This window comes from Lates calcarifer, linkage group LG12, assembly GCF_001640805.2.
Source record: "Lates calcarifer isolate ASB-BC8 linkage group LG12, TLL_Latcal_v3, whole genome shotgun sequence".
Classification (NCBI taxonomy): domain Eukaryota; kingdom Metazoa; phylum Chordata; class Actinopteri; family Centropomidae; genus Lates; species Lates calcarifer.
This window is the reverse complement of record NC_066844.1, coordinates 19,412,039-19,439,342: the sequence shown is the minus strand read 5'-3', so window position 1 is coordinate 19,439,342 and position 27,304 is coordinate 19,412,039. Positions and strand designations below refer to the sequence as shown.

Below are 27,304 nucleotides of genomic sequence, written 5' to 3'. Positions count from 1 at the left end.
AGCTGAAGAAGACGACACATCATTGGGAGCCGGGGAAATCTGAGGATATGTCTTTACTGGATAAATAAGATAATGCAAAGTGCTCTTTAAAATGGTATATGTCTATAAATTTTACATGTGGAGATGATAAATTATTTCTAAAACTAATTATGGTGATTATTACGGCCACATGAATGATAGGTATTGTCTATTCCTTCTATATTGATCTGACATGCAGAGATCAAGCAGTGGTGGAAAGAGTATTTAGATTTTTTTATTTTTTTTTTTAAAGCCTGCATTCAAAACTTGAGCTACTTAAAAAGTGAAATATAAATACATACAAGAACACAGGCCAGTATAATATGCCTCCACTGCTGTCAAGTAATCACCAGCCTGTCACTATGTATAATTCAATTCATCAAATCTATGTAGTTCAGTTAAAACGAAAACTTTCATTTGTTTGATAAATTTAGTCCAAGGGCCTTAATTAAATAAGACAGAAACAAAAGAACAAAGGAGAAAGAAATTTACCCTTTTATCAAAATGTTAAGCCTGTCTTCACAAATCTGTCTCTGGAAATGTTGAACAGTAAAAAGTAAAGTTGCGGGTTTAGTGAGAGGAGGGTATGTGCGGTGCGTGTCGGGTTTCATTTCCCGGGTGGGATCAGCTCGTCTCGGTCCTGTTTTGGTTCCGTGTTGATGTCCCTTCCTCAGACTCTGAAATCTGAACAAAACAAGTCCCGCTGCTGTTGGTGGATGGATAAACAACACGTATTTTCTTACTCTCAGGACCGTCTGCCGGGTGCTCAGCCTTGACAAGTCTCCGTTACTGTTAAAATTATCAACATGAAGAGCGAGAGGGAGAACATAATTTTTCAAGCGTTCCTCTTGATCCACAGTAAGTAGGCTGGAGTTTGGTTGCTGCTGCATTGTTTTACTTCTGTTACAGGTGCGTACAGTTTATGCAGAGTATGCACACATAACTTAACTTTATACATGCAGATATTATGGCTTTTAGTATAATAATAAGCCATAATATCTGCATCAGCACTTGGATAACCTAAAAAGTATTTTCTGTGGTTATTTAGTATTTTCCATTTTTACCCTTTTCTGATGGTTAATCTTAATATATGAAGACTTTGGAGGTGTTCAGCTGATTTGAAGATTTAGAGAACACTTCAGTGTGTTAATGTGCTGATATGAGGAGGCAGATAATATTTATTTGAGGATCCTGAGGCTGATATTAAAACCAGACTCAATACTTTTCATGTGTCCACCGCAGCTTCACATTCACACACAGACACATTCCTGTCAGATGAGCTTTTCTGAGTCAGTGTCTAAAATATCAGGACAGTGTAAGAAAGTCATTTACTTTGCTGCATGTTATGAATATTAGTCAGAGACTATACTTTCCACTATTGTTTCCAATTACACATATTCATAGTTTTTAATAGTTGTAGTAAATTGTCTGTTGTTGATCTCATTTGCTGCTAAATTGATCTTGAATCATTTTTATTAATTAAAGCAACTTCAGTAGCAGTGTTTTCTGAATTTAGAGTCTCTTTCCCTCCAACTTAGTTTTCAACACAACAAACAACATGCAGTGGCTGCCTGACAGGATCTGTTCAAGTGATTATCCTGCTCACTTTTTCTGCTGTTTCTATTTCAGTCCCTGTGGCCTGCCTCTTCACTGCAGGTATGTTGCTCTGTCTATGTGATTTATTTCTATGCATTTCTCCTCAAGGATTTAGTAAAAGCTTGACATCTCAATGTGAACACTCTACACCCCCTCTCTGTCCCTCAGTGTTGGGTCAGTCTGACAGCAGTAGCAGTGTGGTGGTGGCTGGCTACAACGTGAGCGCCCCGGCTGGGTCGAGGGTGGTGCTGCAGTGTGTGAGCGGCCGCATGGTGTGGACCAGGGACAGGGTGAGGGACAGACAGAGGGTGGTCCACTGGGACCTGTTCCGGGCCCACCCGGACTACGCCATGGAGAGGGTGGTGGACATGTTCTCTGCAGGAGACCAGAGGATCTACAACTCCTACAACCTGGGCAGGGTGGGCATCACCCCAACAGCCTTCAGGGATGGAAACTTCTCCCTGGTCATCAAAGGTCAACACTGACTCATTTTGACTTTCACGCCTGTAGCTGTGGTATAACTTGGCTGCTAAGCATGACTTTGTTTTCCTGTTTCACCATGGCTTTGCTTTGATTCTCATAAATAATCTCTCTTACAGGAGAAAAGTTCTTACACTTTTCAAATCATACATTAAGATTTCGGATTTTTGGTTTTTTACCCTACACATAGAAATTAAATTCAGTACATACCAGCATGAAAGTCAAATTAGCATGAGAAAGAAAATCCACCAGTGAGTATAAAATTAACTTTATTCATTTAAAAGTCACATTTCCGCCACAGAAATACAGTTGAAAACAAGGACAGGGTTTCCCCCTCTAGGAATTGTTTCTAGCCAACCAAAATTCTGACACATCTTGTCTCATGACAGTTAATCATCAGTTCGATGACAGTCTCATTTAACCTGAGAGATCTGATGTGTTCAGTAGTGTCTTTGCCGTTGTCCCCTAAAGGTTAATATGTATATTTTTAATGATGTTAGCAGAGATGCTTTTTCTTCCAGGAGAGATTTATCACCTCCTTCATAAAACATATGAGAAACCCTGCTGTTTAGAAAACTCTTCCCTGCTGGTGCATTCAAGTGCTTGTGGGGAAATCCCAACAATCAGCATTTAGGAGCTGACTCAAAAAAAACCAAAACAAACTGAGATGATTCTTTTTGCAGAATCAGATATTATTTGTTTGTTGTTTTCCTGCCATGATTCTCTCCAGCAGCTAAGATGAAAAACTGAAATTACGACATAGCTGTCAGAGCATCATAAACACATGAACACACCAATCACAAACAGTCCTCCAGCCCTCAACTGCATTCATGCAATTTTATAACAAATAAACTGATGGTGAAATAATGTCCACTGTCAAGCATCATCTAACCACTTCAAAAGCTCAGAGTTTCTGCTAACAACACACAAAACCGCTTGTGTTTAACGCGTAGACACAAATGATGTTACTCAACATTTTTGTTTTTCTGTATGTGATGATAGATGTGACGATGAATGACAGAGGTCTGTACTCGTGTAACCTCCACCATCTCTATTGCCACCTGTATGAGACGATCAGAGTGCAGCTCAACATCACTAAATCGCGTATGTATCGCACTGTACCAACTGTCAGCTTCTACCACACACAGGAACTCTGAAGCTCACTCAGTTTGACTTTTTGCACTCTTACTATAAAGGTCGCAAAGAGCAGCGCTTCTGGGATGGACAAAAGGCGGTCTACGTGGTGCTTCTTGGGAGCACCGTGGTGCTGCCGTGCATCAACAGACGAAACGTGTGGACAGACTGGAGCAACGAGGAGGAGGACCAGCAGGTGTGTGCACTACATCAGCTTGTTTCCTCAGACAATCACTCTCAGCCTAGATTTACTTTTAATTTAGAGGGATTACATGATGTTGACTGAAAATATGTAACTCCTACCTTCCACTGGTGGTTTCCAGGTGGTCCACTGGGACCGTCAGTCCCCAGGAGTCCGCCATGACCGAGCTGACCGGCTGGTGGACCTGTACGCCTCAGGGGAGCAGCGTAGCTATGGACCGCTGTTCCTCCGGAGGAAGATGAACATCAGCAATCAGGCCTTTTCAGAAGGAGACTTCTCACTCACCATATCTGATCTGCAGGTGTGTGAAAGGAGAGGAACTTCACAGAAAACACTACAGGAGCCTGGTAGTTTTAGTACACGTGGTTAAATATACTTCTATAGTAAGGGGTACACTTCCCTAAGCTCTAAATCTGAGTGCCCATGCACTTTGGATGCAATGTTTAGAGAGAGTGTGTTGAACATGTATACAGTGTTTCCAGAACACATGGAACTTTCATTTGTGATGTAGCCCTTGTCAAGTAAAACATTATTGCTCTTTTGGGAAATGAGGTTGGCAGCCGCAGTTAAGTTGAGCAATCACATCAATTTAATCAAAACAGCACCATAACAAACAATGCAAGACCTGCCTGAAAGGACTTCCGACCAGTCCCTTTGCTGTAATACAAAGCAGAGAAAAGTTTACAGTCATACTTGAGGGAATCTCAGGGGTCCTAGTGTTTTTTGATACAGCTCATAAATCAGAACAGTTAGGTTAAATACTGGCTCGGGAGGCCGCGGGGTTTAACAGCCACACTGTGGAATGGGGCCAGTTTTCCAGTCAGCAACAGGCAACACTCAGCTGGAAGTCAGACCAATTTTGTTCTAATTTTATGTTTGAAAATTTAAAGGTAGAATTCATTAGCTCTGACATAACACAATATCTTTTTTCAACTGTGTAGCATGTTTTCAGGCTGCTGTTATGAGTTATGAGTTAAGTTACATTGAATATGAGCATATATTTATCAGTGGATAAAACTACCACTTGTCTTTTGTGGTCATTTTTAGCCATGTTAGCAGTGTGACTAAGCATAGCTAACATTACTGGATTTATTTTACAGAAATTTATGGTGCTCAGAAGATAAAATTAGTCATTGTTGTACATCCTTTATGTCCACATTTATCACAAGACTAACCATCAAAAATAGTCTGTTTTTTTTTAATATTGGCAAAAAACTTAAATAATAATTTGGATTTAGTTGCTCCTTAAGGTTAATATTCATGTTAAAAATCAGTCTTATTTTGTTATTGAATGCTCAGTCTCTTTACATTTGGATTTGACCAAGATTCATCTGCAGCATACCTACATTACATTATATACAATATAATGTGTGTGTGTGTGTGTGTGTGTGCGCGTGTGTGTGTGTGCATTCAACTCACAGTCCACAGATGAGGGGATGTATTCCTGCCACCTCCACCATCACTACTGTGGTCTACATGAGAGAAGAGAGTTCCAGGTCACAGTGGAGCCACCAGTGATTCAGACCACCCAGGCAGCCAAAGCACTGCCCAGTGAGGACAAAGGTAACACACACACACACACACACACACACACACACACACAAACAAATATACAAATACTACATATACACAAGCTCTCTTCCTGCTCCAGTTATAGGTCAATGCAAGTGCTTTAGCAGAGAGGATGTTTTATAACTCAGAGGATTTGAATGATCATGTATACAATTAGGAGAAAAAAACACACATCTGTTCTTTCCTTCACTCTTCCCCTCTGTAGCTTTTCATTTTGTCCTCATTCATCCTTGCTGTGTTTGGTCTCGGCCTCAAACTCTCCAAAGAGCAAAGTAACAGAAGAGAGAGAGGAGATGAGAGGAGCAGGGAAGAAAAAAACTCTTATTTCTGAAGTTCTCTGTTTGTTTCATGAGAGGATTTTTTCTTGCACCGTCAGCTTGTCTGGTGCCAGACCCCTGAAACCACACACACTCCCTCTCAACCCAGTCCCCCAAACCTCACCCTCATCGATTTTCACCTTCTATTCGACCAAAACTTCTCCACTATTTCATCATTCTGGCACATCGCAACACACTTTTGTTTTTATTGCTTCTTTTCCTTGTGTGTGTGTAGGTTCTGACTTTTTGACTTTCTGCTCTTTTCAGTTTCTCCTCTCTCACTTGTTTAGTTCACATTTCTCCACACTTTTCTCCACACAAAATCTGTGTGCATATAAGAAAAGAAAAGAGAGAAGACGAGAGAGGGGCAGACAGGGGAGAGGACTGGTATGTTAATTTTGGCGTGCCAGCTGCCTACCTCGAATTCTTAGAGAATGAGAGAGTTTCTGGTGCATGTGTCTGCGTTTCCAGTAGGTAACTGAAGCAAAGCCGATAATGGCAGATGTATCAATGTGGGAAAATCATTGAGAGAGCTTTAGAAATGAGAAATGCCTGTGGCCGAGCCCATCTGTGTGTGTGTGTGTGTGTGCGTATGCCAAAAGGACCGATCTCATTTCAGTGGAATCTCTCGGATACAGTCTTTGGACTGAAGTCCAGCTCTGCCCACACAATTAATCCTTCACTTGCCGGGCTGCAATAATACAGTAGATTGCACCATGGGAAATGCAACAGTTAGAAACTAATTTTCTCTTAGACATTATCATAGCCCACTGCAGTGTTATGTCTTTTATCTGCACTTGTGTTGCCCTCTCTGACTGTCTGCTGCCTTGTTGACTTTGCCCGCTCCTGACATCCTGGAGGAGTTTTTCACTCTTTCTTCTCCTCCTCTCTTCTCTCTTTCTTTCCCTCTGTCCTGCCTCCTTTCTGTTTTTCACCCTTTGAGGATCCCACATGCTCGGTTTGTTTATTTTCATCACCGTCCACTCTGTTTCCTTTTTCCAAGTGCTTTTCCTTACATTTCTTGTGCCTTTCCTTATAAATAAAGAGAAGTCTTCTCAGTAGTTTATGCACAACAAAAGGAAAGCATGCTTCATCATGCATGGCAGCTGGCCACACAGAAGGAAAGACAAACTGAGAGATCGATGTAGAGAAACACAGAAGGATGAGTTTTTTGAGCGAGAAAGAGATACACAAAGGGAGCGAGAAGGAGAGGGGCGAATGAGTCTGTTGATGAAATAGGGAAGGAGAGATGTAGGTCACCCCTCCCTCCTTCCCTCCCTCTATCAGAGTTATTTCTCTGTGTAGTTTGGGAAGAGGGGGGAGGACTGGGCAGCCAGTCTAAACACAAGTACATATGTTCCCATCAGGGCACAAGTCAGGAGAAAATGGCTTGAAAGTAAATAGAAGGATCAGAGGATTCGTGATGTTAACGAACACGTTGTTTTCACGTACACTGCAGACAAGCAGATGTATGTGCACTGGAAGTTTGTGCTGTCAGGACCGCCGGGCGAAGCCTTTGCTAGCCTCATTTTTGCAAGGCAGGCCTCTGGAGAAACATCTCACCGTCCCCTTCCTTTCCCTTGGCTCTTCTCCCCTGTTCCACCCCTGCTCTGTCCTTCCTTCACTCCTCTTCCTCTCCTCACTTCTCTGTGTTTTACTGCCAGGAAAAGTAAATCACAGCATGACTTTCTGTCTGGATCTCATTTTGGCTCAAATATGTTGAGTCTGAGGTCCACAGCTGCTTCTTGCCTTGCATTTTTTTTTAATGAAGCAAAATGAAACCAGGCTCTCTCCTCCCTCCTCTGCCTCTCAACACTCAGCAGAACTGCACACATCACCTAAACCCGACCGGCTAATTATTTCACACTGTCCTGGAAATGTGTTCAGCATTTTTTTTTTTTTTTAACAGCCAGGAAATGTCATCGCATAGAAAAAAGGCAACATAAAATAATTTGCAAGGTGTTAAAGCTTACGTAGCATTTGTGCACCAACAAATACGCACACACACACATGGCCAGATGCACAGACTGAAAACGATTTTCCTTGGGATTTGGAGAGAAATCTCTGCCAACAAGCACATGTTAAGTCTCCCAGCATTAGATGTTGTCTGCCACTGCAAACACACATTAAACACAAACCACTGAATTCCCCTGGAAACAAAGACGGGATTAAATTTAGCAGACATTACGTTTAAACATACAGTTTTTTAGCCCAAAACAAAAATGCACGTATGAAAGATATAAAATGAAAGTCAGTCTTCTTTAATGAAGAAATAGTAATGGGCATTTCTCACCAGGTACCCATGAATGTCTGGGCAAGCTGTTGTGATATTTCACAGGATAATTGGAAAAGTCAGAAGGTCACCAAAGTCCAGTGGTGGAAGATGTATAGAAATAAAGTAAAATACCTGCATTAAAAACTCTACTTAAGTAAAACTGCACAAGTGTTAGCAGCATAATGTAGTATTAAAAGTATTAAAGTAAAAGTACTGGTTTGGTATATCGGACTGATATATTATTACATATGACACCATTAGATGATTAATACTGAGGCATCACTGTATAAGCAGGATATCACTGTTTTCACTGCTGAGTGGTTGTGAGATGATTAATGGGAGAGGAGATAAGACAGAACAAAGCTCTGATTCACAAATCTGTTTTGGGCTTTTTTTTCTAATGCTTGAACCATGACAGAAGTTTAGAGGGAAAAATAATACTATTTAGTGGAGCTGTTAACAAGTCACGTCTGAAATGTGACAGTGGCTACACACTACTTTTTGACATCAGAGATCAAAATGATTGGAAACCACTGGTTTAATCTATAACAGTGTGTTGTATTTGAATTTTACCTGAATTTGACCTGTAAAAACTACAACAACACTTAATGGTAAGCTGGGTAAAGAACTCAGTCCACACTATATAACAGATGAAAATGGACAAGAACTGCTCATACTGAGGCTTTAGAAAAAGCTTTGTTTGAGGAATGTGTTGTTTCAAACTTTTAAGTTAAAAGTATTCTAAATCTGTGAAGCCACAGACAGGGAGTGAAGAGATAACAGCAAGTGAGAGCTATGATAAATGGATTGTTTTTGTGTGTTACTCATGTAGTGTGTAACATCTGTTCAGTGTAAGGTCAGGCCTTGTTTATTCCATTTGTAAACCTCAAGATGACACATGGGTCTGTTTGTGAGACAAAAGTTGAAGAATAGGCAAAATGAAATGCTGACTGTTGTGATCTCTGCACTACTCAGACACCACTAAGGCTGAATCACCACGAGTCATCAACGTTATTCTGCCCGACCAGAGGCACCACTTTCTCCTGCCGCTTGGCTACGTCCTCACATCCTTCCTGCTCCTGGCGTTCATCATCCTCATCATTATCCTCATCACACGCAGGCGTAGAGTCAAAGGTCTGAACAGCAAATCCTAAGTCTGATAGTAGGTGATTTTCTATTTAATTTCATCGAGTCTCACCTGATTTTCTTGTTGTTTTCAGAGTTTTATCCTCAGTCATCCATGAGGTGAGTGCTGTGAACACACAAAGACACACACGTTATCACGGTCTTACTTTTAAAAACACACCCAAATATCTCTTTGTCGCTGAGACAGGTCCAGCAGAAGTCAGAGCAGCTCGGACGAGTTTGAGATGGACGTGACTGAAGTCAACATGAGTAATGAGGAGGAGAGAAGATTTGGTGAGTTAGAGGAAAGAGTGGAGCGTAAACACACTCTAGCATCTTGACTGTGTGTGTGTACTCTGACTTTTTCCCATGTGATTTTTCAGACTACAAGAACAACCTGCTGAAAGAGAAGGTCCACATGAACACTCAGCCTAAAGTCATTGATCTTGACAAAGGTAAAGCATGCACATGAAAAGTCAGTTATCGCGAGTTATCTCACATTTGCAGCCACCCTAACTTCACTTTGTCTTTACTTCTTGCAGAGATGCAGAAATTTTCAAAGTGAAAAAAAAATGTCAGAAAAAGTGAAACTGGAGTCACTGGCTGGTCCAGAGGCTGCACTCCAAACGAAACACACTGCCTTCTGTCCTGGCAGGAGAGATGCCACGGAGAGAAACTCAGTGTTGCCAAAATGCTTTGTTGTGAAATGCAGAAAAAACTGTTAAAAAAAAAAAACACCTAAAAAAACATGTTTTCAACTCATGTTTTCAAAATGCCAGTGTTAGAGACATACATACAAAAAAGATTTTGTTTTCTTTTATTGTACTTCATTGTCAAACTAAAGACTGGGTCTGGGACCACTGTCCATGGCATCATAGCACCACCCAGAGGGGAGTTTAAGCCAAGCTTTGACTGTTAAAAGGAGGAGGAATGTTTATGCTAGTTGAATAAAGTTGACTCAGTTATGACTGAATGAATATGAATTATCAGTTATTTCAGCTTAAACTAAAAAAAAACACTTACTGATGTTTTACTTTAAACTTTGTTCTTCTCTTTTTACTCACATATTCCATCTTGGCTTAACTGACTGGACCGAAGCACCACTGAAGTGTTAATATCAGTGAGTTCTGCTTCCTCTGACTTTGACTAACTGTATACTAACTGACCGATGAAGCAGTGTATGTAAAAATGTTTTGTGATGCTCAGACTGTTTTGTTTTTTTTTAATTAAAAAAATGTTTGATGCTGATTTTTTAGCCAAAATTGCTTATCGCACTTAGACGGGATACCTAGCATCTTTATATTCAAATGGGTTTTTAAATATCACACAGTAAATGTATTTACTTTTGGACTGAATGTGGACAGGAGAAATGTTTGGTAATGGCCCTTTTTCGCAGCAGACATTTTGACTTTCACACTCAGAAAAGCACAGATTTTACTAATAATATTAGCAATGGCTCTGTTTTATTCAGCTGTCCCTCTAAACCACAACAGTGTGACAGTGAGCCAGCATGTACAATAGGTAGCTGAAACTGATGCAGCTAAATGGAATGCAGCCATTATTATTAATATTACAATTATGATTTTTTTTTTTTTTCAAAAATTACAGAGCAGGATCAACTTTTTCATGTTGTGGATGTGACTGATGTGTTTGCATTGCAATCGTTGCAATCATTAATGCTATTTGATACATCTGTGTTTTATAAGTCAGGATGTTTGTCAATTTAAGTTTTACCCCTCATTTCCTCTACTGTTAATGTACAACCTCCCAGCTGTAGAACCACTGCATTAACTATGCACGATAAAATATTAACAATACAGTGTCCGTTCAGGGAAAATTGAATGTTTTTACTACTTGCAGGACTGTGTGAACTTCAGTACAAACTACAACAAAAACACTTCACAACGTGTTGTCGCTTCTGCTTTTTTCATTTAACTAATCTGCAGTTTATTGTCATCTGGCTCGTTTATACTACCTATGTGGTACCGTGCTGCTACTACAGTAATATTTTAACATAAAATAAAATATCTTAAGGATATATTGTCATTAACACAGGATCAGAGCATTGTCATAGTGAAGAAAGCAGCTTTATGCAGCTGAGATCATGTGTGGTGTGATCAGGGCTGTAGCCAGGATTTCAAAACTGCTGAGGTCATGCTAAGTCCTAATACTAACACACAACCCCACACCTTATTAACTTAATTAAAGCCACAAGAAGTTAGTAAATTTTTCTGATTTTGTGTTTTTTTCCACATTCTTTATTCATTTAACCATTCAGCTATCTTGTTTGTTTGTTTGTTAATTTTAACACTCACTCCACATGGTCGATAGTATGACTCAAACTTAAGTTAACTGCATTTTTTGTTAACATTGATTTTGCAGATTGTTTAAATCCCCAAATAAATAAATTAATTAAAAAATAACGTGACCTCAGTGTCCACAGCTACAGCCGTGGTCGTGGTGAGAAGCTTTACTGATGCCTGCCTTTTTTGAATGTTCTGTGTTGAGCCTGCACCTACTGAAAGCATTGATATTAAAGCTGTACAACTTCAATTGTTAGTGTTTTCTTCTGTAAATGGTAGTGGGTAAAACAACAGCTATTACTTATTTTTATGGATTGTTTTTATCTGACAATCACGCTCAAGCACACGTTAAGTCGTAGTTCATTTATTCATTCCTTTGTGTCACAAACAAACAGTCCCTGAAATCAAGACAAATGGCTTTTTTTATACACTTTGTGAAGTTTGTTTTGTATAATTTTTCTATAAAATACATGGTACTGTATTATACTTTCGATCTAAAAACGGTAGAAAACCCTGGTCTGTCCTGCATTCTTGAACAACTGTGTCGAAAGAAGCAGCTCTCAGTCGGTCAGTGCGCACACGCTCACGCATACATTCACAAGCTCACCTGCATTCTGAATCCAGTACGAACTTTTCACACAAACACGCAGCCAAGTCAAAGCAGACAGCTACACAGAGTCTAAGAGGAAATTCATTCAGTAAGTAAACCCAGGATCAGAGGAAAATTTGGGGCCACGCTGTGTCTGTTTACAATTAGAGGTAAGCTACAGGTACTGCAGGGTGACGACTAGACAGGATACTGGGTGGAGAAAGGACTCTCGACGGGACGTTTGAAGTAATGGGGCGGATTTACATTGTTGCACTAAATTCAATTTGAAATGATCAGCGTGTTTGCTGTTGTTCATGAGTCAGAGTAACATAAAAACTGAAACTCTGGACAAGAGGAAACCAACCTATGGAATAAAAGAATACACTCCAATAACGATTAACTTACAAGATTCGAATCTGAACATTATAAACAGAGAGCAGCAATTGTGTCTTTGTCTTAGTGCCCATCAGGAAAAAAAATCTACCATGTGACATCCATGGTATGTCACTGAAGGAGTCGATGTGGTACACACATATTGTACAACCTGAATCTCCACAACACTGGAGAAGAGTCTGGTGTGTGTTCTGATACTTGGACCAGCGCCGTCTTTGTCTTATCACCCAGTCTCACCTGTGCAACAGGCCGGGTGTTGAGTACACAGTGCTCATGTTCAGCAACCATGGGACCCTCTTCCTATTTTGAGCCTCAAATGGCTCATGGTGCCAAAGGATGTGGTCAGTCTTGAGTACAAACTAAACCCCAAAACGGGCTCTATAAACACAAAAAGAAGAGAGGTAAAATATTCATGGTCCGATACAGGCAGTCACATTAGGCTGACTGAGAGAAAAATGCCAGTGAAAATGCCATTGCTCTTTTGCCTCCTCCGTTCCTCAGAGCCTGGTCCAGCCTCCGATACCTTTACAAAACAAGTTAAACTTCAACCTAAAGCACAGGAGCCCACTCTTCTGGACTAGTCAGAGGAGATGTACGGTGGGTTTTTCTGGATTGGTCTCTGGCAGGGCTGGTTCACTGTGAACTGGGTGGTGAATTGTTTTGGGTCCGGGTCTCTCATGTGTCCACCACGGGTCCAATGGAGTCCTCCTGAGGGCTGTCGAGTGGGGATGAGCTGTCTGGGACAGGTGGGTGAGAGGAATGGGTGACCCCTGCTCCTGAGTTGCAGCTCACACAACCCTGAGAAACACAGACGTGTAAGAGGTGGTTTTCTGGTGGTCCAGGAGAAGGAATTTGTTTTGTTTTGAGTGTGTGAACATCCCCACCTGTGTGTCTATCTCCTGTGGGATAGTATGCTGCTGAATCCAGGGATGGACCTCAGCCAGTTCCTCTCTCTGCTCCTGGGTGAACCAGGGCTGGAGGGGCTGAAGCACCCGAAGCTTCTCCCTGTCCTCTGCTAGCACCTCAGTCTGGTCCCTTTAAGTAAAATACAACAAGATAGAGGACAAAGAGGAGGAGTTGAGTTGTACGTAAGGGGAAAACAACAACAACAACAACAACTTGCAAATATAAGACAATATATTTAAACTATTATCTTACATTCAAGGATCAAATTTCCACAAGTCTTAACTTATTGGGACCTTTTGACAATCAAAGGGCTCTGGAGGCCCAGATAGCTCAATTAACTCAATTCTAGATTCTAGTATTTATGTTAGATGATTATGTTAGATTAGCTAACTTCTAGCTAAGTTAAAGACTTTCTATTAGGAGAGACAGGCGGGCCTACCAGGTCTCCCGAAGGAACTGGCTGCTGCACGCGGAGTCACAACCAGCCACTGCTAAATGGTGACTTCATTGTGTGTGTGTGTTTGTGGGTATGTGGTATGGTCACCTCAGTTTTCATGCAAGTCACTGATGTCATTACACAATTAAATCAGGAGATGGCACCTGTAAGTAAGTGTTCTCTTTTGCCTTATACAGCTACAATCACTAAACAACTCCGGTGACAGGAGCAACAGATAAAGACACATAGTTTGCCATAAAGCTAAATATACTTATCTATATCTATAGATCTATCTATCTATATATATGTGTGTGTGTGTGTGTGTGTATATAAATATAAATATATATATATACACACACACACACACATATATATATATATATATATATATATATATATATATATATATATATGTATACACACACACACACACACACATATATGTAGAATGCTTATGCTGATACATGGGTTTAGTTGTTTATCTTCCAAAAACAAGCATTGCAAAAAAGGGTCTTCTTTTATTCAGTATGATCTGTATATAATGTAAGTATTGCAGTATTAAAGCATATTTCTGAATTAGGTAAGATATCTCTCCACTTTTCCAACACAGTTCAATCTGTGATGCCAAAGCCGGTGTTTCCCTTCAGCTGTAAGCCTTTTTCTTTTTGTTTTTTCTCCTTTTGCTTATCAGGAATGAAGTGGAAACATTAAAAACAGTGTCGGTACACGTACCTGGTGTGGATCTGGTACGTCATCATGACTCTCTCAGGTGTGTGCTGAATCATGCTCCACAGTGAGTTCTCCACCCGAGTGTCGAAGCTGTGTTGGTGCTCTGCTGCTGGTGCCTCCTGGCTCTTACGAGCTTTGCGAGATGTGTCTGATGAATCATTGCTGGCAAAGTATTTGCTGCTGTTGCTGCTGCCTGTTTAACCCAATCAAGACATCTTGTCATTCGCTGCCCCTGGCTGCAGTTTTGAATTTGCCATAAATCCAAAAATCGCTTTCATTTTCTGCGCATGTGTAAGGTGGAATTGCCAAATATAACTTAACCAATTTCATTTTAGAAGCATAGTATGGTTGGGGCAGACAGCTGACAAAAAATATTACACTACAACTTCATGATCAACAATGCAGCAAAATTATTTGTATGGCTACTAGTGCTCTCATAATTTCTAATTTAAACAAAGAGTGGATCCTAAGGTTCTTGTAAAAAAAAATAGCAATAACATGGACATAACAGCCAAGCTAGTGAGCATGTTTGTTGCTTATTTCACTCAGCTAAAAATTCAACCCATTACGTTAACTGTGACAAATATGAGTGTGTTTCATTTATATTGCCAAATGAGGGGGCTGTGTTTGTTTTATTTCTTTTTACCAGTGTGAGAGATGGAGGTTCCATTGGAGCCAGATCCAGATCCAGATCCCAGTGAGCCTCCAGACTCCCCAGATCCAGACCCTGAGGCATTGGAGCCGGTCCCTGACCTGGCATCCTCCTGCAGCAGAAGGTCAAGCAGCTCACTGGATGTAGAATGGGCATCATGGTTCCCAGAATCACTGGGGGTGTCACCCTGAGCAAGGAAAAGGTTTAATGTTTAGAACCAAACCAGATCTGTATACTGAAAAACCATCTACTGACTGAGTGATAGGAGATGTACTTGACAAAGGAAATTAGCATATTGGAGTTAAAAGTCGACAGACAACATCAGACTCACCTCATTGACATGTTTTTCATGCAGGCTCTCAGCGTAGTTGTGCCCGGTGCTGCTCTGCCCTTCACTCGGCTTGGGCAGCTCCTCCTGCAGCAAGTTGAGCTGCAGCGGAGAACTAGAGCGCGAGCTGGAGAATAAAGCACGAGGCCCAGCTGCCTCCTCCTCTTCCCCGACAGAGGAGCTGGCTCTGGGTGAGCACATCAGAGGGTCTGGGGAGGTCAGAGTGTGTGGGCCAGCCTGTGTTTGGAACTGAGGCTGCTGGAAGGGGGCAATGCCAGGGGCAAAGCCTGTCATGGTGATGTGCGCCTGGGCCAGCACAGAGGGAGTGGATGGAGGGTACATGGACGGATAACCTGCAGTGAAAGTTGGGTAGTTGGGCAGGATGACAGCCATGACAGGAGTCATGTAAGGGTTGATGCTCTGAGCTGGAGCCATGGGCTGCACCGTGTGAAAGTTCTGGATACTCTGCAGGTTCTGAATGGGGTCCATCTGGATTTGTTGCATGCCTGGCAAGCTCTGAGAAGACTGCATCATGTTGAAGCTGCAGCTGAGCTGGGTTTGGTCTTGAGGCTGCAGCAATACAGGAGTTGCTCCGGGTACCTGTTGTGGTCTGGGCGGTTGCTCTGGGCCAGGCTGAGTTGCCATCATAGGGAAGAATGGCGCCTGGAGTGGGGATGTTTGGCTGTAGGGTGTCCCCATCTGGGGCTGGGAGGACTCTGAGGAGGGCCAGGAGGAGTCAGGGACACGGCGAGGGGGGCCAGGTGGAGAGGCGTAGCTGTCTGACGAACCCTGCGGTTTGGGGCGCTTGTGTCTGGGCTTTCCCTTCCGTGAGCGGTTCCAACCACCAGCGCTCACTGGACGTAGGTAATCTCCTATGGTGAGAAGGACACCAATCTTATTTAACATTCTTTAAACATTACTTCATTTGCTACTTGTTATTTCAATAAGTAAATACATACCTGGGTGATGGGAGTGAGCCATCGAGCTGTTGTCCAGCTGCAGGTAGGAGCTGTAGGGGCTCTGGAGGATGCGATGGCGGAAGCGATCCACATACTCTTGCTCTTCCTTCTGGGTGTGAGCCGACAGCACCTCCTTGGTGAGACCTACAAACCTGCGCTCCTCTGTGGCCGGGCTTGGGGCTGGACGGACAGGGGTGGGAGCAGCATCAGTGGGCTCACTGCCCATTGGTGCATCCTCAAGTGCCGTGGCCTCTGTGAAGAGAACAAAAGTGTTCAACAGACAGTTTGTTAATATATGAGATCCACAGAATAGCTGCAAAAGAGCATCAGAGTTTCTTCCACGATCTTACACACGGATGTAAGGGTTTGTTTGTGTACCTGACTCAGGCTGCGGCACATGCACGATTGTGCTGCTGTATGAGCACTGGCTGGTGACAGAGACCACGCTCATGGCCTTGGTGGACATTGTGATGTCTGTCAGAGGCGCTCCCACTACAGCTGCAGCTGTAGGGCCCACTGACACTTCACTGTCTAACACCACCACTGGAAACAGGAGGAACAAGATGAGGATGAGGTTAATGTTACTTTTGCAAGGGATATTACAGAGTTTTACAAAAATGATAACAAAGAACTCAGTCATGTGTGTGTTTATACCATCTGGGCTGGTCTGAGCTGTGTCAGTGGCTCCAGTGGGCTTGTCGTCTTCTGAGGTAGAGGATGATGAAGAAGAGGTGGCCAGAGAATGAGATTCATTCTTACGCTTAAGGGCCGGACCTGTACAGCTCTCCAGATATCTGCAACACACGAGCATGTGCACGCACAAAATTATTAGTGTTCTCTATCACATAATAAACTGAAATTATGTAGATGTAGCACAGTGATGCTACCACCACACACCTGATGATGTTGTCTACACAGTTGATTTGCTGATAGGAGGGAATGTGCGTTTGCTTCCTGCTTTCTTCATGATCTCGGACTTCAGGGTTGGAGGCGGTGGGAGGCAGACGTGCTGGGGGAATAAAGGGTCATTTTAGCCAATAATAAAATATTTGCAAACTTTAATGTGTACAGCATATTCTTCATGTTTTATATTTAGTAAGTATGGGACTGTGTTACCTGTGGCAGGTTTGCCAAGAGGAGTAATTTTGTGGCTGGAATCCAGATAAGCCTGTTGGCCCCAACTCTTTACTCTGTTCACATCAGCACAGATCTGCTGCAAAGTCATCTGCAAGAATTCCAACACAATGTATCAGTATGATTAACCTTGAAAAGAGCAAATGTGCTACCATTGCCTTCCCGACAAGTGATGTCACTGTGATGTCTCACCGGTTCTCGGTGTGTGTCCTCCCACAGGTTACCGTTGCTGTCACTTGATGAAGCTACGCTGATGTAAGGCTCGTGAGAACTTCCCAAACTGCCGTAACCGCTGGAACCATTGTTGTGGACCGGCTGAGGAGAGGAGACACAAAGAAGTGAGGAAACTCTCACATACAAAAAACATAACAGAAAAGATCACTCTGTGAGGATGTGTTTGAATTAACTTTGAATGGGAGGCATTTAGTACCAGTAAGTGTAAGTGTGTATGTGTCTATAAATACAACAGGAAGTTAATCTTGGTATGAATGAGCTTGTCTTTTCTGATAAATGACAAAAATTAGTTATCAACATTTCTTTCATTAATGTGAATGATCAACATTTTTGTTAATGTTTTGGGCATGGAAACCACCTGCAGGAAAAGCTTGTAGATCTTTGCTTGCAGATCTTTTATTTCCTCATGAGTGACTGGAAAATCTTCCTTAGTTCGAGCAGCAAACACATCCTCATTCAGCGGACTCCTAAAGACAAAGATGAAAGCACGACAGTGTCATCTATATTGTGTTTTCATTTGATTAACAAAGTTTCCTAGCAACAGCACTTTCCTGTAAAACAGGTAGGTTATTGGAGAGACAATGCAAATACCAAACCTTATACCTGAGCACATAGAGAGCAGTCTTTATCTGTGAATAGGACACTTAGGATTAACACTAAAAGTTTCTATTTCGTGTGTATGCTGTTGCTCCTTACGTTCTGACTTTATGCCGTCCAATGATAAAGGCCACCTTGCGGCTCCATGGGTTGATGAAGCTAGACCAGCTGGTGTCTAAGGTGATGTAGTCTCCATTCTGACAACGCAGACGCACCGGAGAGTGCTCAAATGGAGGCTGGCCTGCATACTTCAACACTACACATGGCATCAAGAGTTCAAGTAAAAAACAAGAGAGGTGTAAAGATAACTTGTGTTTTTGGTTATTGATATTGATCTGATTTCACTATGCAACGTCAGAAATGTTGTCATCTAAAAACATTTTTTTTCCTTGAATATTTACCTTTCCGGTGCATAGACAGCATGAGCGGCCGGTCCTCTGGGTGAATGCAAGTCAGCAACGATGTGCCAATCAGATCTTGAGGAAGGTATCCTAACAACGGCACAGCCCTGTGGATAGTAACCATTAAATTAGCATCATCAACACACTGACATTTAATAGCTCAATGTAAAGTCTGGTAGTGCACCTGTATGTGTGTGTGTGTGTGTGTGTGTGTGTGTGTGTGTATTGACCTGTCATCCACTTCCAGAAACACACAGCCAGGGGAGTGGGTGGTGGTGAAGATGCGCTTGTCCATGGGTATCCGAGGTGCTATGTGAATGAATAATATATAAAGTATCAAGACTGCGTCAGAGGAGCAGTGGGGAAGCACATATGTCTCTGCATATGCCACAGCATACTGATGAGTGCATGAGTTATGAGTCTATTCAAAAAGAGTTTTTAAATGCACCATGGCATGTCCAAGCAGCAGAAAACTAGGCTGTTTGTGTTGTGTGCAGTTTTTGGTGGTAATAACTATACCTTCATATCCAGAGATGATGCGTTCAGCCAGCGCCAGGCAGCATGGCTCCTCCTCCTCCTCCCCACTGCTTCCTGTTCCCTGCACCTTCAGCAGGTAAGGTGTGATCCGGAATGGGTTGTAACGCATCTCACCGTCACGGTCCTTCCCGCCCCTAAAATATATACCCATATTTCAATTTCCACTGTGAACACAGGTGAAAATAAATTAACACTAGTGAAAGCTGCACAATAAACAGAATGAGCAAATGCTGACTGCAATCATATCTATCAATTTCACCACCTGTGTCATCTACAACAATGATCTGTCTTTGTCTTGACTTGTTCTATTTTTACCTGTGCTGTATTGCTTTGAACAAAGTCCCATAGTGGTGAAGAGCTTTGAAAAGTGACCTTCAGCTGTGCTTTACTGACATCTAATGGTAGAGTTTAATAACTTCAGAACATTTCTGATACTTTTCTACAAGAATGTGTGGAATTCACATATTCCATGCTCAGCCAAGAATAATCCTGTTACTGTGAAATCACATATCTATAGTAGGTTTAACACAAGAAAGTCCCTTTTTTTAAGACACTGACCTGATTCTGCAGAAGAATGACTTGACCTGGGCACAGTCAAACAGAACTCCGGCTGTAGAGACAAATAACAGAAAAATGAGTGCTATTTGCCTGTTAAAAACACAAAGGCATACACTCAAATACAACTAAAAACAGAATAAAATAAAATCAAAAGGATCAAAATGTTTAGGTAAAGAGTACATAAAATGGTAGACTTGGATGTTGGATACTTAGACACAGTAAGCTGGTATTTGCCTGTTAAAGCTAGCCAGTATATGCTGGAAAAAAAATAAAAATAAAACAAAGCTTAGCCACTAAAATATTTGCATCCGAAAGTTCATTCTTGGCCTTTCCTTACAAAATCTATAAAATGTAGTACAAACACACCTGTGTGTGAGTTGCTCCAAGGTGGGAGGTGCGGCTGAGCCGTGTGTGCGTAGAAGACATTAACATCTTGGTGGAAGAGCAGCTCCACAAACTTGGCTGATTCCAGGAACTTCCTCTTGCAGCACAGGATGCTGGGAGCCTGCTCTGATGCGTACAGCACACGGCCGCTCGACAGGGAGAAGACCACCACGAAGGAGTCCTACACACGGACACGGAGAGACGTACGCACGCACATGTAGAGACACACATGTGCGCGAGCCAAGTCACAGACACACACAAAAGCAGTAAACACACATACACTCACACACATGCCCAGGCGTGAGGCAAAAATAAATGTACACATGCATGTATATATGCAAGAGTGTGATGGAGCCTTGAATAAAAATATGAACAGCTCACAACCAATACTCTATAGGTAATGTGTTGTCGTGACTGGACTGTGTTTCCAGTTATAAATGTATGCCAAAATTAGGGCAAGAAAGAAAAATAGCATAATTGTGTGTTGTGTGTGTGTGTGTTATGTGACTGTATACCGTGTTTTTAAGGGTGTGCTCAGAGGTGACTCTTTCCAGCTCTTCCAGGGTGCAAACTGTGGCATCTCTCCTCTCATCCTGGCCACTTCTCATCAGCAGTTTGTAGTATTCACTATTGGCTACAGAGGACGACATGAACATACATAATGCTATAAAACAAAAACTGTATGATATCAGACTTGGTGGAGAAAAAAATCTGTTTAACCAGGTTACCTTGCACTTGTTTGACACAGTTGAGTGCGTAATGTAAGGCCTCCACAGTGCTGGCTTTGCTGCGGCTGCGTTTGTCTGACGGAAGCCTCTTCTTCATCTCAGCCACAGTGATCATCACCTCTCTGTGGGCCTGTCCTCTGCCACCATCTGCATGCTCACTGCTGCACAGTAAGAGACACCATAACAGTGAACTTATTCAGGTCACACACACATACAGAAACCAGCATAGTAGATTTAGTGGTCATTAAATGCAGCATGGCTTTAATGATTTTTATTTAACACCAATCGTGTTTAATTTCTATTTCTAGGATAACAGCAAGGTTTTAGACTGGAAAGTCAGTTTTACAGTGATCTTTTATAGTACTTTATTTTATGGCTAGTCTTTTTGTCCTCATTACATAATCCCTGAATGGTGACGCAGTTGTGAAAGGGACTCATTGAAACCTTTCCTTGTGTTTTTAAGGATGGTTCCAAATCTTCATCAGCTGAAGGATGAATTGTGAATTTTTGTAACTTTATTGCTTAGTATTAACTTATTTGGAAGAGAAAACAAAGACAAACAGTTAAAATTATGACCCAAACTGTAGGGTTGAAAATATTACTCAAAGTTTACAGATTGTTTTCTTGGTTCATCTTTGACCTACTCTACTTGCCGTGTGCTGTGTGCACTCACAGATTTCCTGTGCTATTAGCAACATTATGGGCATGCTGACTTTCATTTTTTCCTCCAAAAATCAGTGGTAACCTCAGTAATCTGTCTAAACTGTTGACTTGTTCACAACTTCTTTGATCGTCTGACTGTTCCACGTATTGTTCTGTTAGACCTGTTTTTAGCATGTTGCTGTGTTCTGAGATCTTAGCTATTACTTTGGTGCCTACAATGTTATATATGATAGACACAGAGACCAAAGCTACAAAAATAAAAACAATGTTGTTATAAATTCTCAAAAGGATGAATTAAAACACTGTAAGTTGATATTCACATACTCAAAGCCACTGCTATGATATGCTGTGGTGCATTTTAAAACTTGTTTTGAAATATGACCGCAAAAAAAGGTCACTATGGTATGATGTGAATATATACCAACAAGCCAGGACACAGACAATCAGGCAAATACCTCTTGGTTGAAACTGAGGTGGATCCAGTGGCACTCCCGGGGCTGTGATTGGCTGAGGAGGAGAGGTCATGTGAACCGCTGGTCATCTCCTCATCTTCCTGTCCCACCTCTCCACCTGAAGCTCCGCTCTCCTCTCCCCTGAGGGCCTCGGACTGCACCCCTCCATCCTGCTGCCCTGACGTCACCCTCTCCTCCCCTATGCCTTCTCCCGCGGCTGAAGATAACACAGGCTCCTCCCCATCTGGGCTGCTGTCGCCCCCAGGCATCTCCGCACTTTGGTCACACATCAATAGTAATTTGTCCAATTACAGTGGTCAGTAAGGGTCTTCATATGTTCAACAGAGGGAATGGGTTCCATGTGGTGTCTATGAATTAAGTGCTCATCTAATCAGGGCTGTTGGATGTACAGGTCTGTGCTGAGCGCTGTAAGACAGAGAGAAAAAAGGTGAGATGATAAGAAACATTAACAGAACAAAGTATGGAGGATTTCATATACTAGCAGTTGGTGGTGACCAACCAGCTAAGATAAACTAAGAGATTAGGGGACTGGCGCCTCTGGGCTCTGGGCTACCCAGTTGAAAATGTGAGGCTGGTCGTCTGTTCAAAACAGCGGCTGCTAGAGTGTGGGGTTGTGGAACTGGAACCTAAAAACCTCAGATACTAAAAAGGAAATATCTAATCACCATACCTGCTAAGCAACCCCCACAAAACCGTGCACACACCATTCTTGTTTTGTGGAATGAGACAGTAGAATGTAACGTATACAGTTTTAAAACTGATGTTAACTGTAATGAAATGTATGTATGCACCTAAATCTTAAGTTAACTTTCAAAAAGAGACAACAAAATGTTCTTCCAAATGTTTTATATTTACTGTGAAACTTGGATACTATGATGCTGAATTATCATGTCAGCACAGGTGTAATTAATAACTTGCAATAAATTTGGGGACTTACTGGGACACTTAATGAAACACAATCATCATGAAATGATGACACATCACTAATATAATTACTTACACTTGTGCTTTTCCTGCTATGACATGTCTGCTATGAAAAATGTCAACTGTGGCAGGGAAAAAACACAATACAAACCTGTGTCAACTATGTGGCAAATGCTCCACAGACACATAAAAGCAAAATAGAACATTTAAAAAATGTCATCAAATAAAATTTTCTGTGCAGTTTGACAATGTTTTCAATTTCTCCAATGTGAACAAACACAATCTGCTGTGTTATCTAATACTATTGGACTATCTGACCACCAAACTGACTCACCGCTTTCTGACTCACTCCCATCATCTACGATTTACACATTTCATCCATCAATACTGCCAAGACCACTCAGGTACAACTCTGCCAAACGCCAATCATTGCACACTGCAAATAACACAATAATTATGTGATACCTGGTTACATAATAGCTGATACCCACAGAGAAATATTCCGTCTCTTCTCTAAATCTGCTGCAGCTCAGATCCACTGTGAGTTATTGGCATTTAGAAGTGACACGTCTCATTCTAATATTTACAGATGAAGAGTAAGCTCTCTCAAATGGGTTTCAAGTCATACCCAGTAAATATATTTCACCATCATTATTGCTTTTATGATTTATTTTTCAACATATTATTATGATGTGTTTGCTCTCTCAAATCAACTGCCTTTTGCTAGCCCTTTTTCCAGCTTTCTTAACACCAGCGATAAACTAACACAAAATGCAGCCACCACCACATGCACGCAACCATGAGACAAGACGTTAACAAGAGGGACACAGAGATAGAGATAGAAGGAGACAGACCGAGAGGCACAAACAGGAGCCAATGAAAATAACCTGTGTTGTTCATCAGGTCGTCGCTGCAGGATTACATAACCAGCTTGCTCAATTCAGAGTCTATAAGCTATCCTCACATTACTGGTGACATCATACATACATACACAAACACATGATCGCTGTGGTGTAAGTATGATGTTCTGGCCTTGCCTTGATTGTACAGCACACAAACAGACCAGATAAGACCACGCTGAGGTCTGGGTGCCAGGCCAGGTTAGTAATCTGTGATTTTCTATACCACTTCTCAGAGGAGAAAAGTTTGAGTTTGAGTTCTTGTTCAAAGCCTAATGTAATTCAAATTTAAAGAAATAGTTAGGTGCACCACTAAAATTGGTGACTTGACCATACTATCACTCATTGATTGACGGTCATTCAATGCAAGGAATATCTAAAAAAAATAACTACATCTGAATTATTGATGTTTTCTGACACATCAGTAACGTAAGAATACAGGAGTACAACTAGACCATAGGTATAACTGTTTAGAAACTTTTAAAAATGTTTTACTCCTATACATTTGTAAATCAAATTGCTGGATTGCAAATGTGTTTACAGATACTATTTCTATGATCAAAATTACTGAATGAGGCCTTAAGCAAAACTAAGATGGAAAACGTTGAATAGAGCAGGACTGCGCTTTATGCTGCCTGTAAAAGTAGAACTTAAATGTTCGAGGTGACAAATATGACCACCATGACAACTAGGGTTTTTTAATACTGACGTAATCACAATATGGAAAATCTATGCAACATCACAAAAAAAATTAAAGAAACTGAGTTTCAAAGTAATATTAACTGTTCCACAAGATTACAAGAGGTCAAACACTTCATATGAATAAAACAAAAACTTAAATAATTAATTTAGTCATTTATATCTACACCTTGCTTAGAATTTGGAATTAAGACAACAGAACTGATCAGATCACATCATCACAATGTAACTCTTTTGAAATTATAAACGATAATATTGAATTTTTCCCAGTCCTACTTGGCGTCTCTGCTGCACTAAATAACCTGTCTCCCTTGTCAAAAGTGGGGCTTACACAAAATATGTCTGCAGTAACACACTGTTATGGCAATTAATATTTCCTATTTTGGCAAACAGGCCTCTAAGGGGAGCAAAGAGTTTTTCACACAATATATATCATTAGTAAATACAGCCACGAGCCATGCAATGCTTGTGCTCAGCTCAACTGAATTGTGTCTTATAAATGACTTCTCTCGGTCTTTATCAAAAATGTTTGTATAACAATTTAATATTTCCTCTCTGATACCGTCAACTTTCATCACATATGGATGCAACAGTTCATAGATCATAGGCAATTAAGGAACTGATCTTGTCATCTCAAAGAGTCTCTCAGACACACACCAGTCTCATGATTTAATTTGATCTGTCTATGGTGGAGTAAAATTCTGCTGAGCTATATCTACATATACACATCAACACCAGTTCACACACAATTCCTGCAGATATGGAAGTAATTGTCTGGCAGGATATATACATCAGCAGGCCCACAACATTTGATTATGAAATCACAGTATTACATAATGGAATAATGACATTTACACACTGTATTCTAAAAGTGGTCTATATACAGCATTAGGTTAACAATTATTTCATGGGGGAAATCACTTGAGAGGAATGGGGTTACACAGGGCTGACTGACTGACTGACTTCTGACAAGTAAAATATTTATGAGGTGGTACCGTGAGCTTTTATTTACACCCATTTATAGGTCACTTCATAGGTCAGGATATAAGGAAGGATTTGAAGTCAACACTGATAGCAGTTTTACCTGCGTTCGTCCACAGGAAAAAGAAAAGCTTCTCAGACTTCAACAACAGACCACAACGCGATTCCACTCATGACGATTTTGACACTCATTTTACAGTTCACAACACCCTCCCCGCATGAACCCAATGACCTCAATAAACTCAGCAACCCACCACTCGTTAAGGCTTACAGGAGAGACTACTACTATTATGCCACATAGGACTAAAGCACAACCGTCACATCACTGAGTGGTGGCATTAATATGTAAACTGCCACATATCTGGGCAGCTACGGATGACATTTTGTGATACATATTAATAGAAGTGTAAAATAAAGCAACTAGTCAATTCTGACACTGTACTGAGATTGTAAGGCCAGAAGTGGTTTTAAGAACAGGCATTTTAAATATTACCGTTTTACTGTTAGCTGATAGCTTTCTGGCTATTGTAACAAATTGATATGATAACTGCACTTGTTATTCATGCACTGCAAATTACAACATTAGCTACAGTTTGTTACTTACTCAGTCCAGCGCCACAAGCTTTCTGCAGCCCCCAGGCTTATGGCAGACATGTCGTTAAGCTAACATAGTAGCAATACACGCTACATACCACTGGGCGCTTTACATCTCCAAACACTTGGTCGTGTGGAGAGGTGAAGCATCCCGTTAAAACTAAACAATACCCTTCCACAACAATAAACTAGTACTAACTCCTACAAGACAACAATTACATTTCATTTGTTTACATCCACTGTTCTCTCTGGTTGGTGCCGTGGGCGAGGTGGTTAGCTAGCTTAACCAGTTAGCCAACTCGCTACCGACACTTCAAATTATTGGTGTTCTGGAGATATATTTACCTTTTCGACTACACGAATGATTCGACTTCAATATCCAAAAATTAAATTATATCAAATTGATCGCCAGGCGGTATTAGAGGCATTTATTTGAATTATGTCCCAGTCACGTAGTCAGATCGTCATCCACTCCGGAGCGCTTGACACATTTGTGCAACGTGAGGCCGGCACATCACAACTCCGCCCACTCCGCGATGATTGGACAGACGAATTTTGCATCTGTCGTGTGATTGGACAGAGCAACCGAGGATGGGTGTGTCTAAACTCCGCAGTCTGTCAGCGGGTTGCTGGCGGTTCACGTGGATCTCCATGTTACACAACAGATAGACAACAACCTGGAGCAAACCGCGCAAGCACCGACTCACTACAAGCCCCCCCCTGCATCCACTTCCCCCTGCTGTTGAATGAATGAATACAGCCGCTACAAGATCCAGCTGAGGCACCTCACTTATCTTATACATACTTTCTCGTTAGCCTTAGACTGCTGTGACAGTTAACTTAATGTGTTTGGATTTCGTAACACTGGTCAAACAAAGTGAAGGTGATATTATATAATATTATATTTAACAGATAGTAGGGTAACTTTAACATGAAAACAGTTGCTTTTGATACAATTAAGTCTGTTATGTCACTCACATATGTGATAATAGTGCAGGCAAGGCTGGATTTCTAACTGAGCATAGCAGACAACTGCCACAGGGCCCATGCAGACCCTCAGTGGGACCAAAGGCTCCAGTTTCACCATATTGTATCTGTGGTAGTTTAGTTGCATAGCTCATTTTTGCCCTATGTCCATCATTCCAGCCTTGAGTACAGCATTGCACAAAATAAAACTGAATGATGTTGGATTACATGACAAGTCCTCCTGTTGTGGAAAGTTTGCTGTGACTGTGTCTCATGAGGCTGGTTAATAGTCGGTGCGCTCAAGGGAGAAAGCTGTTGAGGTAAACAGGTGGTGTATATAATTAAAGACCACAACCCCATTCTACCTGGAGAGTTCTTGAATGAGACGTTGTAACAATAGCCAACAAGTGTTTCCGACATCACAGACCTGTTCTACAATGTGTATGACGTACTGAATATTTTCATTGAAATAGTGATGAGGTATCAGACTGTGAAAGATGAATCAAGGATTATTCTGC

General features: G+C 41.4%; 2 protein-coding genes across 3 annotated transcripts; one reads left to right on the top strand and one right to left on the bottom strand.

Moving 5' to 3' along the window:
* Window positions 1-617: 617 nt before the first annotated feature.
* LOC108889402 (matrix remodeling-associated protein 8) lies at window positions 618-11,272 on the top strand. The gene is made up of 12 exons (XM_018685828.2): window positions 618-876; window positions 1,648-1,674; window positions 1,783-2,088; window positions 3,097-3,198; window positions 3,291-3,424; window positions 3,552-3,731; window positions 4,852-4,993; window positions 8,570-8,728; window positions 8,815-8,839; window positions 8,928-9,013; window positions 9,103-9,174; window positions 9,262-11,272. The coding sequence occupies exons 1-12, from the start codon at window positions 825-827 to the stop codon at window positions 9,282-9,284; spliced, it is 1,308 nt and encodes a 435-aa protein (XP_018541344.1). The 5' UTR covers window positions 618-824; the 3' UTR covers window positions 9,285-11,272.
* Window positions 11,273-11,370: 98 nt separating this feature from the next.
* per3 (period circadian clock 3) lies at window positions 11,371-26,327 on the bottom strand. 2 transcript variants are annotated; one of them, XM_018685825.2, is made up of 22 exons: window positions 26,166-26,327; window positions 21,706-22,128; window positions 20,588-20,748; window positions 20,375-20,493; window positions 19,842-20,040; window positions 19,476-19,527; window positions 18,900-19,051; window positions 18,611-18,689; window positions 18,381-18,487; window positions 18,079-18,235; window positions 17,741-17,849; window positions 17,341-17,463; window positions 17,131-17,239; window positions 16,912-17,023; window positions 16,669-16,808; window positions 16,393-16,557; window positions 16,015-16,266; window positions 15,059-15,927; window positions 14,722-14,914; window positions 14,079-14,268; window positions 12,889-13,039; window positions 11,371-12,802 (listed from the first exon to the last, which is right to left on the bottom strand). In XM_018685825.2, exons 2-22 carry the CDS (start codon window positions 21,990-21,992, stop codon window positions 12,680-12,682), a joined length of 3,849 nt encoding a protein of 1,282 aa, XP_018541341.1. In that variant the 5' UTR covers window positions 21,993-22,128; window positions 26,166-26,327; the 3' UTR covers window positions 11,371-12,679. The 2 variants fall into 2 exon arrangements, with proteins under 2 accessions (XP_018541341.1, XP_018541343.1); XM_018685827.2 differs by having other exon boundaries at window positions 20,588-20,745.
* Window positions 26,328-27,304: the final 977 nt, after the last annotated feature.